The 17,874-nt window shown below is 44.8% G+C and overlaps 3 protein-coding genes across 8 annotated transcripts; 1 reads left to right on the forward strand and 2 right to left on the reverse strand.

The window, feature by feature from the left end:
• Nucleotides 1-168: 168 nt before the first annotated feature.
• Nucleotides 169-3,997, reverse strand: rbmx (RNA binding motif protein X-linked). Of its 5 annotated transcripts, none has more exons than XM_047035901.1 (9): nt 3,743-3,997; nt 2,779-2,935; nt 2,516-2,622; nt 2,260-2,425; nt 1,963-2,112; nt 1,761-1,878; nt 1,535-1,666; nt 1,361-1,452; nt 169-800 (listed from the first exon to the last, which is right to left on the reverse strand). In XM_047035901.1, the coding sequence occupies exons 2-9, from the start codon at nt 2,885-2,887 to the stop codon at nt 484-486; spliced, it is 1,191 nt and encodes a 396-aa protein (XP_046891857.1). In that variant the 5' UTR covers nt 2,888-2,935; nt 3,743-3,997; the 3' UTR covers nt 169-483. The 5 variants fall into 5 exon arrangements, with proteins under 5 accessions (XP_046891857.1, XP_046892080.1, XP_046892000.1 ...); XM_047036124.1 differs by having other exon boundaries at nt 1,969-2,085; nt 2,779-2,903; nt 3,743-3,995; XM_047036044.1 differs by having other exon boundaries at nt 1,963-2,085; nt 2,779-2,903; nt 3,743-3,995.
• A 299-nt stretch (nt 3,998-4,296) lies between these two features.
• Nucleotides 4,297-13,551, forward strand: LOC124477637 (transmembrane 9 superfamily member 2). Of its 2 annotated transcripts, XM_047035609.1 has the most exons (18): nt 4,297-4,642; nt 5,253-5,320; nt 5,416-5,509; nt 5,672-5,799; nt 5,945-6,074; nt 6,248-6,375; nt 6,818-6,929; nt 7,053-7,132; nt 7,239-7,344; nt 7,621-7,671; nt 8,098-8,230; nt 8,336-8,455; nt 8,624-8,681; nt 8,831-8,990; nt 9,169-9,320; nt 9,408-9,519; nt 9,713-9,884; nt 12,524-13,551. In XM_047035609.1, the coding sequence occupies exons 1-18, from the start codon at nt 4,499-4,501 to the stop codon at nt 12,589-12,591; spliced, it is 2,016 nt and encodes a 671-aa protein (XP_046891565.1). In that variant the 5' UTR covers nt 4,297-4,498; the 3' UTR covers nt 12,592-13,551. The 2 variants fall into 2 exon arrangements, with proteins under 2 accessions (XP_046891565.1, XP_046891649.1); XM_047035693.1 differs by lacking the exon at nt 7,621-7,671.
• A 1,229-nt stretch (nt 13,552-14,780) lies between these two features.
• On the reverse strand, nt 14,781-17,307 carry gpr101 (G protein-coupled receptor 101). The gene is given in 2 exon segments (XM_047024534.1): nt 14,781-14,821; nt 15,972-17,307. Coding segments are annotated over 2 exon segments (1,377 nt in total).
• Between the last annotated feature and the right edge of the window lie 567 nt (nt 17,308-17,874).

A 17,874-nucleotide genomic window follows, 5' to 3' on the forward strand; every position in this document is an offset into this window, starting at 1 on the left:
CAACAATTTAAAGCACTTATGTTAAGATTACTCTAAAGAGGAACTCATAACTGATGATGCATGATCGGTTTCTCTTCAGTTGAATTGAAATTATTTGAGTTGCGCTGGTCAATGTCGAACATTCACACTAAAGTGTCTGGGATCTTTTTGAACATCCATCAGCGTCGATTAAGGTCTTTGATTAAAAACTTTATTTGTGTATGAAAGCCACATCCAGGGGCAAAGCAAGTTAACACCACTAAATGTACAAAAACTTAACACTCATCACTTGGTAACAATACCATTACATGGGCAGGGGCAATATAAAACAATTTAACAGTTAAAAGAAAAAAAGAAAAACTGAAGATAAACAACTCAAAAGCTAAGCTCTTCCATTGAATTAGCTAGTATAGATTTTTATTTTTTTGATTTTTCCTTCTTCAATCTTTCCACCATAAAAAGGTCATCTGATAACGCAGGATTAGCGCACGCTTTGAGTCCATCTCAGTATCTGCTGCGGGCCATTCCTCTATCGACTCGACTGCCCCCGCGGCTGCCACGAGGCGCCCCGCGACTTGAGCTGCTGTACGCTTCACGAGGAGGGTAGCCTCTCTCGATTGGGGGAGCTGGCCCTCTTTCTTGCCTGCCCATTCGTTCCCCACGGCTAGGGGGATAGGGATCACTCCGACTGCTGGGATAACTGTCGCGACTGCCATAGCCATCCCGGGAACTGCTGCCATAGTCGTCATAGCGACTGCTTCCACCACTGCCACCGTACGACGGTGGGGGCCCCCTTGAAGGTGGGGCGCTGCGTGAGTTACCTGCAGGGTCAATGGGTCAGGTAATTGGCAAGGTTCACTTCACACACTTTCCTGCATTGTCATGTGCCCTTTTTTTTGCCAGTGACACTTACTGTACATTCATTGAAGCTATATAGATTTTACATTTCCAATGTGTAAAAGATCTGAGGGAAAAAATATTTATGGGGAGTTTGGACGCTACAGGCAGTACATTATCCAAGCTTGGGGAACTTTACACACGCAATGAAACCCCTTTTAGCATGCCATTGATCTGTTGAGTAGCTTTTTTCCTCTCAGAATTCCAGTTGTTAGAACCGCAGATAGGACAGGTGGCTTTTCACAGGTCTTGATGGCTTTGTGAGGGTTGTTTTTTCACCCTCAAATGCAATTACGTGGCTCCTTGAGGGAGTCTTGTGATACTGGAATGAACATTGAACGATCAAGGAGAGACTTGTTGGAAGTTTCCATGTACCGATTTCAAGTCCTATACAGCTGCCAGCTCCCAGGGCACATTGGGCAGGACGTGTGATGTTGTTGAGATCACCCTTCATCCAACCCCCCATTCAAGTGGTCAATCTTACCGTAACCATCGTAGGGTTCTCTATACGAGCCAGCGCTGGGACGGTCCATATAGCTTCTGGGTTCACGGCTTCCTCCATAGCTATCGCGCTCACTGAAAAAGGGAATCGGTATTTAACATATGCATCAATTCAATAATTGATTCAATATGTTATATGAGTAACTGCAGTGAATACCTGTAACTCCTTGACATGGACCCATACTCGTCACGGGAGCTGGAATGAGGGTATTCCCGATATGAATAATCCCTTGAAGGTGGTGCGTAGTCTCTTGAGTCTCTGGAACTCATGTATTCCCGACTAGAGTAGCTGTAAATTTGACAAAGGTCTGTAAATCCATGCATTACTCTTAAAATCACTAGAATGTAATAAGCGCATTCATGTTGACAGATACACATCGTACCTTTCTTTGGAGCTGTAATGATCCTCTCTGGGGGATGGGTAATCATCCCTTCTGGACATCATTGCCTCTCTGCGAGGAGGGGGGGGGCCATACGGGTCCCTGTCCCTGGACATAGGCGCTAATTTCCCCCACCAAAAAAAAGGACAATTAGGCAAAGCATTATACAGCCTTCCATCTTCAAATAGTTCCTCAAGAGACTCACACTTACGTCGACCCATGGGTCCAGATGGGGCTGGCCTCTTGGGAGGGGGCCCTCCATTTCGAATTGGAGGTCCTCTCTTCAGAGGAGGGGGGCCTCTGGAGGATATCCCTTTAAAGAAGGGTTCTACATTCCCTACGTTATCATAGTAGTCTTGTGGCAGACAAGAGATACAAATATTAACATCTGAGCAATATCAATTCAACAAAAGCAACACCACAAAATGTCAGCATTGCTTTGGTTCTGGTTTATTCAACTGGGTATCAGTGTTTACGGTGCTATGAACATATGAGTGGGTACCTCTGCTTGGAGGGCCCCTTATCCCACTTGGGGCTCCTCTAGATCCTCGGAGACCCCGAGGTGGGCCACGACTGCGAGGATGCATCGGTGGAGGACCACGTCTGCCTGAAGTCTCAAACTGAGGTTTAGTGGCTTGTTCCACTTTGATTGGTTTGCCATCAAGTGACTATACAAACACACATTTGGGTTAGTGAAAATGCACAATAATGTTTTATTCAAAATTAACAATTGAAAACCCTAACGCCACTAAACTAACCTTTCCATTCATTTCACGTGCAGCATCCTTTGCATCTGCTGGACTGTCGAAAGTCACAAAAGCGAAACCTCTTGATTTGTTTGTTTCCCGATCTTTCATCAAAAGAACTGAAACCACAAATGCTAAGTTAATGCAGACAAATACAATGCGTTTAGACCTATTTATATTTATTTACACACTTTGCTTAAGCTAATGTGCACATGCTGTGCCTGTGAGGTGATGCAGGTCGATGTAGACCAAATCGGTTGTAAACGTTTACGTACCCTCCACAATCCTGCCATATTTGCTGAAATACTGCTCCAGTGCCTTTTCGTTCGTTTCTGTATTCAGCCCTCCGATGAAGAGCTTCCCTGGTCTATCTGCCTCTGCCATGTCCCAAGTTAGCTGGCTTGGGTTATAAAAATGGCACACACCCACAACCAACAGATTTGGGAGATGAAGAAAAATAATTAACTTTGCATACCGTACACACTTCTCCTGTCGGGCCACCTTAAGAAATAGCCAATCTACACAAGAATAATACTAGACTACTATGGCTCTATTTGTAAAAATGCATTTTATTGCAGCAGAGAACTGTAATGTTGTAGATAAGATAGCTAACGCTAGCCAACTAACGCTAGCTAATCTAGACAAAATGGCCGATAAATGAATGGCCAAAATGAAGGCAGTCTATTTACTGCAATGTGAAATGTTCTACAGTACTGTACAATCCGAATCAAATATCTACATTAATATTGCGCCCCGTCCAAATATTTGGGGAAAAAATTTAATAGCAAGTAAAAAATAAACATTTTGGGTAAACAAATCTGAGTTTCCAACGTTTGTAGCTAATCACTACTGGTAGTTGTGGTGCTAGGTTAGCTAGCTGGCTAACCCTCACAGAACAACAGAAGATGTGTGGATTTACACCAGTGAATATACAATTTAAAAAGTAAACCACCAGCAATGCATTTAGCTTTTGAGTTTACAAACTACACATGTAGCCAGTAGGTTGACTGAAAAGTGGAGACGAACTGATGGAAGCTAAACAATAGTTTCTACTAGTAGGCCAACAGTGGTAAGGACGGCCCTACCATCGCTCGTGGTCAGGCACAATGTGAATTCAAACTAAAAAACTAAATATGACATCCAGAAATTATTTTTTCAACATTCTATAGATATACCCGATTAAACAACGTATTTGTGCATTTTGTGAAATATCAGGTGAGCGTGTGGTGAGTTACTTACCTTTTCCAATTCCAATCTTGACTACAGCTACTACTAGCTAGCTAACAACTAGCTCAATACAACCGCGCAGCTATAGAGCCTAACGTGTTGCCAGATTTTTTACCCAGTCCGCTAGATTGGATATACATTAGTAAATTAATCAACAGATGAACAACATACACTGAGATTTATGTGGTCGATACCTTTATAGCCACATTGTATTAGTTGACACCGACAGTGTCACTTTACGAGCAACAACATGTTTAGATTGATATGAAACGTTGAAATGGGGGGAGGGGGGTATTTAAAGAAAAACGACAGAAATCTGGCAACCACATCGTGCACGTTTGACAGTGCGCGTAGTCATGTATGTTTTCCAAGGACATTATATAAGAAAATTAAGTTTGAGAGCAGAGTCGTATATTATTTTAGAAGAGCATTATAAATCAGCATAGCTATGTCCCATGCAGAGGGTAGTTAGTAGACATAAATATGTTTATATGATATGTACATCAACATGAAGTTTGGGGCTTGCCCTCAAGAAATGTATCGCCCCTCCTACTTCTTCATGACAACCAAACGTCGTAGTGTCCAGTAGGCCGTCGTGTTACTGTCTAAGAGGTTAGCTAGTCTGGCAGGCAGGCTAATTAGCTAAACTAGAAGGGCCGCTTCCAAAGGGGCCGATAGACAACATTACCAAGCTGGATAGATAACATTGTAGCATCTCCTAATCTCACAATTACCTTGATATATTTGTCTATAGATAATTGTTAATTCATGCCTGATACAATGAAGAGGAGGATAGACCCGGGTTTTGTACTGGCGTTCTCGATCATTGCGTTCAGTTCTTGCTCTGCGTTCTATCTTCCGGGTTTAGCCCCTGTGAGTTTTTGTGAAGTCTCAGAAGCAGATGATTGTCAGGTAAAGTCACACTTTCACATTGTATTTTGTCTATTACAAATTGGGTGTTGTACGATGTTTGTCAATGTTGCGAGCTTAGTGTGTTGCTAGCATTTGCTTTGCTCGCTATGTTGCTACTAGCTAGCCTAGCCTAATGTGGAACCAAACTAATCCTTGGAACGTCAGTATCCCCCGAATCGCTCATGTCATGCGAGAAACACAACTTGCCTCCCTATCTTGTTGTATTCATAGTTTTAGTGGTCAGGTACAACACTTGCAATTTAAATACGTTCTTGTAAGGTTAAGAAGGTATAGTCGAGTTCAAATAAGAAACCGCTCTATTTTAGCTTTTGAGAAAAGATATGATAAATAAACGCTATACTTTGCAGAAAACAACCACAACTACGTTGTTCCAGCAAATAAACGGATCCATTGGTGTCACGTCAAGTTATCAGTTCCAATGCATTAATGCCATATTACTTTTCCATCGCACATACTTTAGGAATGGAAGGGTTCACCAAAAATGTGTTAGCTAGCTAATAGCAGCCAGCATACCCCAAAGCTTGTAGCTAACTACTACATGTATTTATTTTGTAATTTACTAAACTGGACCCACCACTCTCTTTTTTAGACTGACATCCAGCTTTTTGTAAACCGTCTTGACTCGGTTGAATCCGTCCTTCCATATGAGTATGACGTGTAAGTACAATTGTGATTGCACCTCTAATCAGTCTACTCTTTACTACTTAACAGTAATGCTTTGATGCTAACATTTTCTGTAAACTGTTATAAAGCTTTGACTTCTGCCAAGATGAGATGGAAAAGCGACCATCAGAGAACCTTGGACAGGTGTTATTTGGAGAAAGAATTGAGACATCGCCCTATAAGGTGAGTTTGGTGACGCCTTGTGAAATACTGATTGTTTAACATTGCTTCATAACTGCATTCTACCGTCATCTCCTGTATATCGTTTATCCTGTTCTACTGGTTCCTGCTCATGTTGAACACCCAGTATAACCAGAAATTTCCCTTTCTCCCCCTTTGCATTAGTTCTCTTTCAAGAAAGATATTAAATGCCAGAAAACGTGCACAAAAACCTATTCAAAGGACAAACCTGAGTATAAAGACAAACTTGATTTCCTCAAGAGAGGAATGCAGTTGAACTACCAGCATCACTGGTGGGTTGCCCCTGTGTACATTACTATGACATGATGCAGTACTTAGCAGGCATAATACTACTGTCTTCTGGCACCACACCATGAGTGTTTACAAGTTTTTTCAGTAAAGTCAGTGTGATCTAACATTAAACAATGGGTATTTCAGGATCATTGACAACATGCCAGTCACATGGTGCTATGAAGTGGAAGACAGTCAGAAATACTGTAATCCTGGCTTTCCTATTGGCTGCCTTGTCACCTCGGATGGACGTGTCAAAGATGCCTGTGTCATCAATGTAAGTCTCTCTCAAACTTTAGCTGATTCCACTCTATTGTGAGATGACCAGCTTGAATAAGTGTAGTTTTGTGGTACTTTGAATACTTCCAGTGTGTACAGAATCATTAGTAGTCTATGCCTGAATTAGAAACTGAGTAGCTGTAAATTGACTGGTCGGCATATTTTTTTCAGTCCGAGTTCATCAAGAAGAACACTTTCTACGTGTTTAATCACGTTGACATAAAGATCAAATACCACAGTGGGGAGAATGAGGGTTGGAAGGGGGCTCGACTGGTGGCAGCCACCCTGGAACCCAAAAGGTAAGAACATGCCTGCAGACAAACAACAAATATTGTAACTTGTAATGCCCGATCGCTTCAGAACAATGTTGTCTTTTTTTCTGTCTACTTTTTCATTTTCACTTGGACAAATGGGGAAAATTCTCGATTAGTAGTTTATTAAGAGACCCAAATAGTCAGCTGATACCTTTGTCCTTGAAGACCTCACATTTTCTGCCCTGGTGTCGTGCTTTTCCACGTATCACCAGAAGAGGGCGAAACACTGACCTTTAACTTTGTTGTAATGCAACATGCATCATTAGGTAAATGTGTTTACATGATGCTTCAATTGTTAGAGCATTCATAATAAATGTCGACCAGAATGATGGAGTTTTAATTGGGTCAGCATCTCTATACAGGGATTAATGTGCAGCACAGAGGGGAGCTTTCTTTGTAATTGTGTGTGTGTATTTGTGTGTGACAGTATTGCAGAAGCTGATGAAAATAACCCTGTCTGTGATGGGCCACCCATGGAGGTTCCTGGAGAATTTGAGAGTGATGTGAAGATTACGTACACTTACTCTGTCACCTTTGAGGTGCGTCACCCATAACTGTTTTCTGAGTTCTTGTAAATTGTGTTTGGACTACACAAGGGTAGATCAAGTATTGGTTGGGGTGGATCTCCTGTTGCATAGTAATCAAAATGTCCACATTCACAGCCAAACACTGAGATTAAATGGGCCTCGAGGTGGGACTACATCTTGGTGTCAATGCCTCATACCAACATCCAGTGGTTCAGGTGTGTTAAACCTTCTGGATATTCGGTACGGATAAGAACCAAAATGCTACAACACTAAAATGTCTGCCGTTTTCATGTTATCCCAACTGTCCTGTGTTTCCTCCAGCATTATGAACTCCCTGGTCATTGTTCTCTTCCTGTCTGGTATGGTGGCCATGATCATGCTGAGGACTTTGCATAAAGACATCGCCAGATACAACCAGGTGGACCAGGTAAACACAAATGCACACATGGTTTTTCGGTGGAAAACAATAAGAGAATTGTGTGAAACTGAATGAAACATTGTACTTTCTCCAATTCTCTAACAACACTTACCATAGCATGTGTTGTGAAACATTGTAGTTATTTCATTCCTTATTCAAAATGACTCTGTCTCTATTCTTAGTTGGTTTGCAAACTAATCTAGCAGCCATCGGTGGAGGTTAACAGCACAAGATTCCCCCAAAACACTGCATTTGTCATAAAACCTTTGTTGTAATATTTCACAGGCAGACTTGGTAAAGATTCCACCACCCACAGGAAAAGCTTCCATATCCTATGTAAGCTTGTCACAGGCTTAAAGAGTTCACCTTGTGGTGGTTTGGTGGTTTTTTTCTTCTGGCAAGTGTCTCTTGAGCTGCCACAACCAGAGCAGTATAGTAAGAAATGGCTGTTGTCCATGTCAGGTTCTGCTTTTGCTTTTAGTAAAAAACAAAAGCAACCCTGAAGGCTCAACTTGAATCTCTCTTCTCTGTCTCCAGCTACACTGAAGCAAGCATTTATACAATTTTTTACAATTGGCAACAACAACAAAAGCTGCAATAAAAATGTTCACTTCAGTTTCATACTTTGCTAGCAAGTGTTAAAAGGAAGAATCAACGTTCTCTCTTTGTGATTGGGTGGGCTAAAATGCGATTACCATATGCGTTATCAGACGTGGCCCTGATTCTGATCAGATTCTGATTGGCTGTGTGCTCCCTCCCCAGGAGGATGCCCAGGAGGAGTCAGGGTGGAAGCAGGTCCACGGAGACGTGTTCAGGCCACCCAGGAAGGGCATGCTGCTCTCCGTGTTCCTGGGTCAGGGCACGCAGATCTTCATCATGACCTTCATCACCCTCTGTAAGAGGACCGTCACCTCCGTCTGCAAAGCAATAAGCCCAAATCCCTTGGTTCATGAAATAATGTACCTCTCTCTCCCTCTTTGTCTGTCTCTCTCCCCGTAAGTCCTCGCCTGTCTGGGGTTCCTGTCCCCAGCCAACCGTGGAGCTCTGATGACCTGTGCTGTAGTCCTCTGGGTTCTGCTAGGAACCCCAGCCGGCTACGTCTCAGCCCGCCTATATAAAAGTGAGTCCCATTTGACGCAACCTCAGGCACACAACCAACTGCTGAAATGAATACCTGCCATCTCCATGGCATCAATGAGAATCCCGAAATCAGGATCGGTTAGCCTCGAAAGGTTTGAGTCATCCCCAGTGCCCTCACTAGTCCACTTTCTTTCCTGTGTGCCCCCAGCGTTCGGCGGGGAGAAATGGAAGACCAACGTCTTGTTGACGGCGCTGCTGTGTCCAGGGTAAGCCTGCCTCCAGGCTAGCTTCTCTCCCAGACACAACCAGCATCTCAGTTGACACACCACATACAAATCACCTCTGACATCTGATCCATCTCCCTTTCTGTTTCCTCTTACCTTTCCCTCTCTCATGGACTCCCCCCCCATCTCAGGATCGTGTTTGCAGACTTCTTCCTGATGAACCTGATCCTGTGGGGGGAGGGCTCCTCAGCAGCCATTCCCTTCGGCACGCTGGTGGCCATCTTGGCTCTGTGGTTTGGCATCTCCGTTCCCCTCACCTTTATGGGGGCCTACTTCGGCTTCAAGAAACCCGTAAGTTCTGACCCCTCTCTGCACGGACCAGTGTTTCCCACTGCCCCAGGCTGTATTTGGAGTCCTAAGTGCTTCTAGGGTTCTGGCGTCAGATCTTAAGTTATAAGAAATCGATGAAGTCGAAATGTTTCTCTTGCCTGTGGCTTTCCTGACCTGTTGCTGTCTTGTGTCCCTGCAGGCGATCGAGCAGCCAGTCAGGACCAATCAGATCCCCCGTCAGATCCCGGAGCAGTCGTTCTTCACCAAGCCCATCCCCGGCATCGTCATGGGGGGCATCCTGCCCTTCGGCTGCATCTTCATCCAGCTCTTCTTCATCCTCAACAGCATCTGGTAGGAGCCACCGCGCTTTCCAAATCAACTCTTTCCTTTCAGCTGCCCGTTTTGCTGACACTGCTCGTTTGTGATGCTGTGTCCCAGGTCGCACCAGATGTACTACATGTTCGGCTTCCTGTTCCTGGTCTTCATCATCCTCCTCATCACCTGCTCCGAGGCCACCATCCTGCTGTGCTACTTCCACCTGTGTGCAGAGGTGAGAGACGGCAGGGACCCAGGGCAACGGCACATCTGCTCCCCCGGGCTATAAAGATTAACCAGATTATGCACGCTGTATGATGCAGGCCTTATGCCAGGGAAAATGACAGGTTCCTCCGTTAAACAGATTGCAAGGTGTACACTCGACACAGTTATTTGCCTTCATCTAATGTTGTTGTTGTCGTTGTTAGGACTACCACTGGTGGTGGCGCTCCTTCCTGACCAGCGGCTTCACGGCGGTCTACCTGTTTGTCTACGCCGTGCACTACTTCTTCTCCAAGCTGCAGATCGTGGGCGCTGCCAGCACCATCCTGTACTTCGGCTACACCATGATCATGGTGCTCATATTCTTCCTCTTCACAGGTCAGTGCTTAGCCATTTTTAATACGTGTATTTATTCTATCTTCCTGGAGAGGCCACAATGAAGGATTTGTGCCTTGGAATGGGAGATGATGGTGCTAAAACAAGTGTTTTGGGGAAACATCTGCTGTCCTATTGTTCGATGATGGCCTATCTTCCCAAAGATGTTGTCACCCACCCACTCACGTCCGCACTTAAACATTGACACATTCTTCTGACACATATTGAGCCTGGCGCTGGCTGTGATGGGAATAGTAAGCCGGTCCCTGCAGGAGCTAGAGTGTGTGTGTGTCCAAGAGGTGGGGAGACCCACCAGCGGGAGGTGAAGGTGTGCCCACAGTCATTTATTTGGTTTGCTTGTCGTTTGAGGTGTAGCCATCACTTAGCGTCACCAAGCAGTACAATATGGTCTCTGTTCACTGACAGATGCAGGATCTCCATCCTGTTTCAGTGACATCACAGACCAGGAAGTGGTTTATGATGCAGTGGAAATTTGTTGGCCACTCCTCTTTGTCCTTAGCCTGGCTTCCAGCCCAACTTAGCCTCGCCCACAAAATAAATTGGTCTGGAAGTTGGGTCTGGAGGGGCTCGTATTGGGGACAAACTATATAAAACCAGGATCTGGGCGGACCAATGAAATTGCCAGGGCGGGCTTTATATGATGATGGACAGATGATCAACAGTAGCGTAATCACCCACGTCACGAAAGAGCGCTTGGGTTGAATTCTTTTTCAACAAACATATTACGTTGCTCTGATTGGTTGTAGGTCTATCCAATTGAGCGAAGAGGCATTTGTTTTACGAGTTCGGTTGAAACACGCCCCATAGTCACAGCCCAACGGAGAGATATCAGACTCATATTCTGACTAGAATTATGAGTATGACAATGGCCGGGTTTCCCAGATTCGTTAAGAAGCTCTTAACGCTAAGAGCTTCTTAAGAACGTTCTAAGAGCGTTCTAGAGCGTTCTTAGAACGCTCCAAAGAAGCTCTGAGCGTTAATATCTTCTTAACGAATCTGGGAAACCCGGCCAATGTCAGGCTACATTGTCCTAGCCAAGCCTCTTATTTACCTTGTTGTGCCAGTAAAACTAGAGTCCATTAAGTTTCCTTTTCAAGAAACAGAATTTAATTGCTAGCTCTACGCTTGGGCAGCTCTCTCTTCTCAGAAACGTGCTGATAGATGACATCTCTCTGCGTTTATGATAGAGCAGGCATCAAACACATGATTAGACCCCTCCTATATGTATCAGCTGTCAGCTAGTCGAATGATTGCTGTGTCTCAGTGGAACAGAGGCGAATTCTGAGGCAGCGCCCAATTCACTTGTTGCCATGGATTATAATAGATGCATCCTGGATCCCTGACTACGGCTGTTATGGCAACCCCCCTCCCACCCACCACCACCACCGTGCCCGGTACTCCAGATCTAGACGTGTACCAGAGGAGAAATGTGGGCGTAAGAGCCAACATGACAATGCTATGAGGAAGCCGAGGTGAACAGCATGACTCCTTCCCTGGACAGATGGATGGACAGCACAGCTATTAGAGAGAGACACAGGTTGACATGGTAACCTGGTAACTGCACTCTCCGGCCAAGTCCGGCCTTCAGGACCGCCTACACGGAGCAGACGTAAACAGGAGGCCACATGCTTAGGTGGTCCAAGCAAGGCCAGGCCAGAGCCCATCCCTGGGACAGAACATCCCAGTGAAGTCATAGTCTTCACAGACCTTTCTGCTCTTCTGCCACTTTGTAAAGCAGTGCCCATGTGTCCTGCAGTGCCCATGTCTCCTGCAATATCAGCCACTATCGTAAGACCCGGATGAGCAGTATTGGGGAAGGCCTGCCTGGCTGAGGATCAGCACAGAGAAATAAATCCAAGACAAAAGATCTTCCTTCTCACCCTCTTAAATTTTGATCTGAATAATCTTAATCTGGCCTAGACAGAGGGCGTAAAAATAACTCTTTGCTCATTCTCAACTTTGATCCAAATGTAATTCTCGAGGTCTGTTGTCTGGGGCCTGTTGAGCTTTCAGATAGTGCTTTCAAAGTCAGATGAATTCATCATCTTCCCAGGATTTTGTCCAATCAGAATGTTATCTGTTTAGTCTCCAGAGAGCAGCTCAAACAAATTGGCTATCTCCAGAATTCCTCTTTGACAAATAGAAGCTTTCGGTGCTTTGACAGACTTTGTAGATTCATCTCGCCATTCCCAGCCACCCCACTCAATTGGAATTTATCAACTTTTTCGAAGGGGGAAATTGGTAGCGTTGTGCCAGCGCTGTGTGACTAAGCTGTGACGCCAAGGTTATTTATAGCACGGCTGTGCTCCTGAAGAGCTTTGCCCCCAGATGCTCTTTCATTAGTTTAGTGTTTTCTATTCATTCATGTGTGGTCCCCACCTCCCAGAGCAGCGTGGCACCTGCAGAGCCTCCTCGCTAAAAGCCCGTCCCTCAGAGGAGACGAGACGCACGCCTGTTCAAAAGGCTGCACACTGCTCGTCCCCCAGGTCTTCCTCACAGATGTGTTCTCATCCAATTACGTGGCTTCCTTCCTCTGTGCCTTTAACACCACAGAAGAAGTGGCTTTGTGACATTGATACTTAAGCTCACCTAACGCCACGTCGGCCCTGCTTCCTCCTCAGGTACCATCGGCTTCTTTGCCTGCTTCTGGTTTGTAAATAAGATCTACAGTGTGGTCAAGGTGGACTAACGACCAGAAGGCTTGGACAACTTGCTTCTCCCAGTGCTTGCCTTTGTAGTAATCCATTGTTGAAGGAAATAGTTTGACTGGACTCTGACCAGAACCAGCCCACAGACCAGACCCCATGAGAGCGGAGACCGTCCCAGTTCATGTGGCCAGAAAGTACATATTGATATGTTGCTGTTGTTTAATTATTTTTGATCTCATTCGTGTTGATGAATATTCATTTGGGTTCATTCGACTTGCACCTCAAGGTGAGTTCCAAAGATCTGTGTCAGTGGGTGTCTGGTGTGGGGGGAGCTGGGCTGCTCATTCTTTCCTTTTTCTAATGTATAGATACATGTACTTTTATTTGGCTTTAATATTCAGTATATACCCACATGTCTATTTGTGTTTGGGTTTTTTGGCCATCTAAACTGTAATTAGAAAATGTAAATGTGGATGCTTAAAAGAATGTCACCTTTATAAATCTGTCCTTTGAAGCAAAAAAGTGATCTTTTTATATTGTTGTTTTTCCCTGTTCGTTAGGGGTGGGGACAGGGGCTTTAGATTCCTTATTTTTGATGGATCTGTATTATACTTTCTTAACCAGTGGAAATGCATCTGAAACCATGCTATGATCTCCAAATTCATAATTTAATGGCTGTACCGTATGTTGGTGTACATGAAGAGAATAAATAGCAGACTTGGTCAAGCATATTTTGGTAGATCAATGGTAGATTACTGTACTGCAATATTGTAAACTGAAGCTTTGTTTAATGGTTGACTTCAGTTTGACTGAGAGATTATTGTACAGTGCAACAAACCCCAAAACAACATCACAAACATTAATGTACCCGTTTAGATCTTACCAATTAATTTACTGTATCTGTATGTATAAAATACTGCTGCTTTTTACATTCTAGCAGTGTAGAGTCATCACCTAAGGTGATAATGTTTTTACATAATAAATAAAACACATTTGATTAATTGGGATGTGAGGCTTGTTTAATTTATTGGTGCCTTAGGAATGTACTTCAGTCGATTGTCCCAATTACCCATTATTCGTTTCATTACCTGTGGAGTGATGGATTCTGTAGCGTACTTGAATATTACATTTAATTTATTTGTTTTTATAAATGAACTGTACACCAACATCTTTTGACCAAGCTGAAAATTATGGAAATAAAAAACAATAGAAATAGTCACAAATCTCTAGATTTTAAGCACTGGATATAAAACATTCCCATACATGTTTTTGTGTTATATATTACATACTGTATATAATGACATATCACATAATACTCAACAATGGTGTCCGCAGTGATTGTTGCCTTTCTGTTTATGAATGTTTGATTGTCAACTGTTCTGGTGAGTTACCTTTCTTAAATAAACAGGTTTGCAGCATTCAAATCCATCTCAGGCATTTTTAATGCTCACTCGCTCCAGATCATGCATACAATTCACATTGGCTTGAGGGCATGATATCCACTTATACGAGAGAACCATGGCTAAGAATAACCAATTATATTACAACCAGTGGCTCCAGCCTATTAGCCTTCAGTTGCCAGACTCCCCCTTTAACGGATGAAGGCTTCTCTACATTAATTAGAAGCTGAGGTATCAGAAACAGTCTTAGCAGGTAGACACATCCACCTTGTCCATGGCTTTGAGCCTAGTGGGACTTAGACATCATACGTATGCGTATGAGGGGGGTTATGAGGTATCTTTGTAGGATTGAATGTACGGCAGGAGGACCTTCTCATCCAGCTACAGTCAATGCTAACATTCAGAAAGTGGACAGCTTACCCCAAGTGTGTCCATTGGGGAAGAGGAATCTATGAATTTGGGTGGAACTCTTCATGTTGCAACCTCGTGTTATATAGACTATTATACCATGTCTGTTCTCTAGGACTTGATCTTGTTTGAATTTATCTGTACAAATCGCAGTGCCGGAGAAAGTCAAGAACATAGTCTTACCACTCACATAGGACGGCCGTTCAGCTACAGAGAGGATGGAACCCCTCCCACGGCAGACAGGTGAGGGAGACATTTTGTGGGCTCTTATTCCTCCTTTGAACTGAAGATGAGAGGCAGTGAAATGGCTAAGGCAAACTCTTATTGTGTGGCCTTCCTCTGGGACCGAATAACCAATCACAACGAGCCACAGCTCAACTTCTTCAGTAGAGGTGCTTTGAAATTGAACCAGACCATACCGACTACAGATGTGCAGAGAGTGACATTCCCCCTACTGAAGAGGCTTCAAGGAGAACATGGGCACTTCACACTTCTCCTGACACAATACCCTGAGTTCAGTGTGGTTGCAGAGGTGGCTTTAGACCAGCTGTGATTCACTGGGGCTTACAAGCATCATGCCAGATATATGGGCATGTGAAACGAGATGACACAAAAGTCAGGAAATGTGGGAGAGGGAGTTGTGCTTTTGACAGCTACCTATAATAACCCCTCATTATAGACTCATACCAAACCCACAATAACATCGATCACTGGTCACTTCAACCAGTTCCAAGACATCAATTGTTGTACTGACTAATTATTGTGTGTCCATTGTGTACTGTCTTATTGTATTGGAGGCTTTCTCCTTATTCCCTTATTAACACATGTTTGTGTTCTGTTACACATACAATTGAGTCCATCTAGTCTGTATTTTAAAAACAAAATCTTTTTAGGTAAATGTGACTTTTTGTGAAAACGTTCCAGGGGGAACCTCTTTCAGTTCTGTCCAGTGCTGTGTTCAACTCTATTGTTTATATTTTTACTGTCACAAATGATTCTGTTTAGCGCAATTTCTTTTTTCTCTCTGTATTTCTAAGTATCAAATGCCCAGTGGAACAAATTGAAACAGTCATATAAATCATTTATGGCATGTCATTTCAAGTCGAGAATACTGATATGTTTTGAGACTAAGACGAGATCGGTTTAGTTGATGGTAGACAAAATAAATCCCTCTGATTGATGTACAGAGCACTTATAGTATACCTTTACCCAATTAATTTAACTTGTCATAATATCTTTATCTTTGTCAACAAGTAAAAATAATAAAATACAGTATTTACTTATTTAATCATTTTCTAAACACATTCACTGAATGGGATGGACTGGCAATGTATTTTTTTTTCTCATCCTAAACAAATACTCTTATATACTCCAAAAACTCCAGAATAATTTGCTGTATGTGGCAAAAGAACATTGGTACAATCATCTAGATGGCAACATACAACCACCCACAACAGACAATGTCAAAAAGAACAACCCTGTAGACCAGAAGGCAAATCTGCAAAAGGTTTGCCAGGCTGAAAAACCTGGTCGCCAATGGAGGGGAAACGACCTAAACATCCCCCTCCATCTTTGCTTCTCTTCATCCCTCCCTCCACCCCAGCTGTGGCTGCTCTACTTGCTGTGTACGGTGAGCTCCCTTTCTGAGCTCAGGCTGATGGAGGTGGTCTCCTTGCGGCTGTCTCTGGACTTCCTGTCCATGGTGGGGGAGGAGCAGGTGGTCCCTTCCTCCCAGGTGCGCATGGGGCAGACACGGGCTGCCAGGCTGGGCAGGTGGGGGTGGGCGGCGGAGCGGCCGTCCGTGCCCACGGTGAAGCAGCTGTCCACGGCCGAGGTCTGGCTGCGCTGGGCCTGCCGGCAGAGAGGCCCACACAGCAGGGCGAGGAACTCCTTCCTCACGCTGCGGTGCATGTAGCCGTAGATGTAGGGGTGGAGGCAGCACTGCAGGAAGAACAGCACCAGGGCCAGAGAGGCCAGCCAGGGGGGGACGGCAGCACTGGAGTGAATAGACACCGTGTTGAGAACACTGTATGGACCCATGCTCAGGATGTAGGAGGCCATGATGACAAACACCACCCTGGCTGCCTTGCACTGGTAGTGGAAACGTCTGTGCCTGGCCCGGATGGGGTACCCTCCGGCAGAGAAGGAGCTCTCCGATGGAGGAGCCTGTTGGGGTTGCCGCTGGGGGCTAGAGGAGCAGGGGGCCTGGGAGTCTGACGGCTGGGGCTGCGGGTTGGGGTGGTTGTGGGTCTGGATGGGGTGAACCAGGGCGTTCTGCCTTCTTGCGGCCCTAAATACCATCCAATAGCAGCCCAGCATGATGAGCACGGGCAGCCAGAAGGAGAAGGTGGAGACCAGGACGGAATAGGAGAGGCTGGAGGACCACACCACAGAGCACACGTTGTGACGGGGGTCAAAATTGATGGCGCCCCAGCCATAGAGAGGCGGCGTGCTCTGGAGCAGGCTCAGCACCCAGGTGCATGCAATGAGGTTTGTGCCCAGGTGAGGGGTCATCCGGGTGGGGTAGGACAGTGGGTGGATGATGGCCAGGTAGCGGTCCACCGACACAACGATAATTGTGTTGACCCCCGCAAAGGCAAACAGGTGCATGAGCACCACCAGGGCCTGGCAGAGGCGGGCATCCAAGGGCCAGACACCTGGCACGGTGGCGGCGATGGCGAAGGGCATGACCAGAATGGTCTGGAGCAGGTCTGCCAGCAGCAGGTTGAGAACAAATCGATTGGCCACATGGAGCAGTTGGGGCTTTCTTTGAAACACCAGCAACACCACCACGTTCCCGAACAAAGACACGCACACGATCACGGATATGAGCACCATCTTCACCACGCTGTTGGCCACCGAAGGCCAGGGCACATCACCATTAGAGCCAGGGTCCCAGGGCATGGCACTAGAGTTACTGCCCACACCGGAGGCCTCAGAGGTAGGCATGCTTTGGCCGACAGGCTGGGGGAGAGTGCATGTGTGGCTGCAGCTCCAGCAGACTCCACTGCTTTGACACAGTCTAAGGATCCTTTTTATCTGTCAGTCTGTTTCAATCTTAGGGGAAAAGGATGACAGGAGAGAGAAGCACAAGCTCTTACACAGGGTTTGCTTTAAAACATGACAGACCCCCATGCTCTTACAGGTTAGAAAACTACACTCTTGAAGCTGATTTGTCCCCTTCACACAATTTGTTAGAGATTAGTAACCCTTACATAAGTATTGGAGTCCATTATGTATTTAGGATTCTGGACACAGGCTTTATCAGACTTGCAGATGAGGCTTTCATTGATACTTCTGCAAGTACAATGGGCCTTATGTAAGAGACTTACGTTAATGTAAATAATTATTATTCATTGTCACCCGATCAAATATGCAAGCCATCAATAACCTACAATTAATATATACATGCTTAAAATTAAAACTAGGCTCCTGTATGCTGCCAATTTGAAAATGCCAAGAAATGTCGAGGAACCCTACAATCTTTGCAAAATGCCATTGTTCAACCTAAATATT

This window comes from Hypomesus transpacificus, chromosome 1, assembly GCF_021917145.1.
Source record: "Hypomesus transpacificus isolate Combined female chromosome 1, fHypTra1, whole genome shotgun sequence".
NCBI classification, from domain to species: domain Eukaryota; kingdom Metazoa; phylum Chordata; class Actinopteri; order Osmeriformes; family Osmeridae; genus Hypomesus; species Hypomesus transpacificus.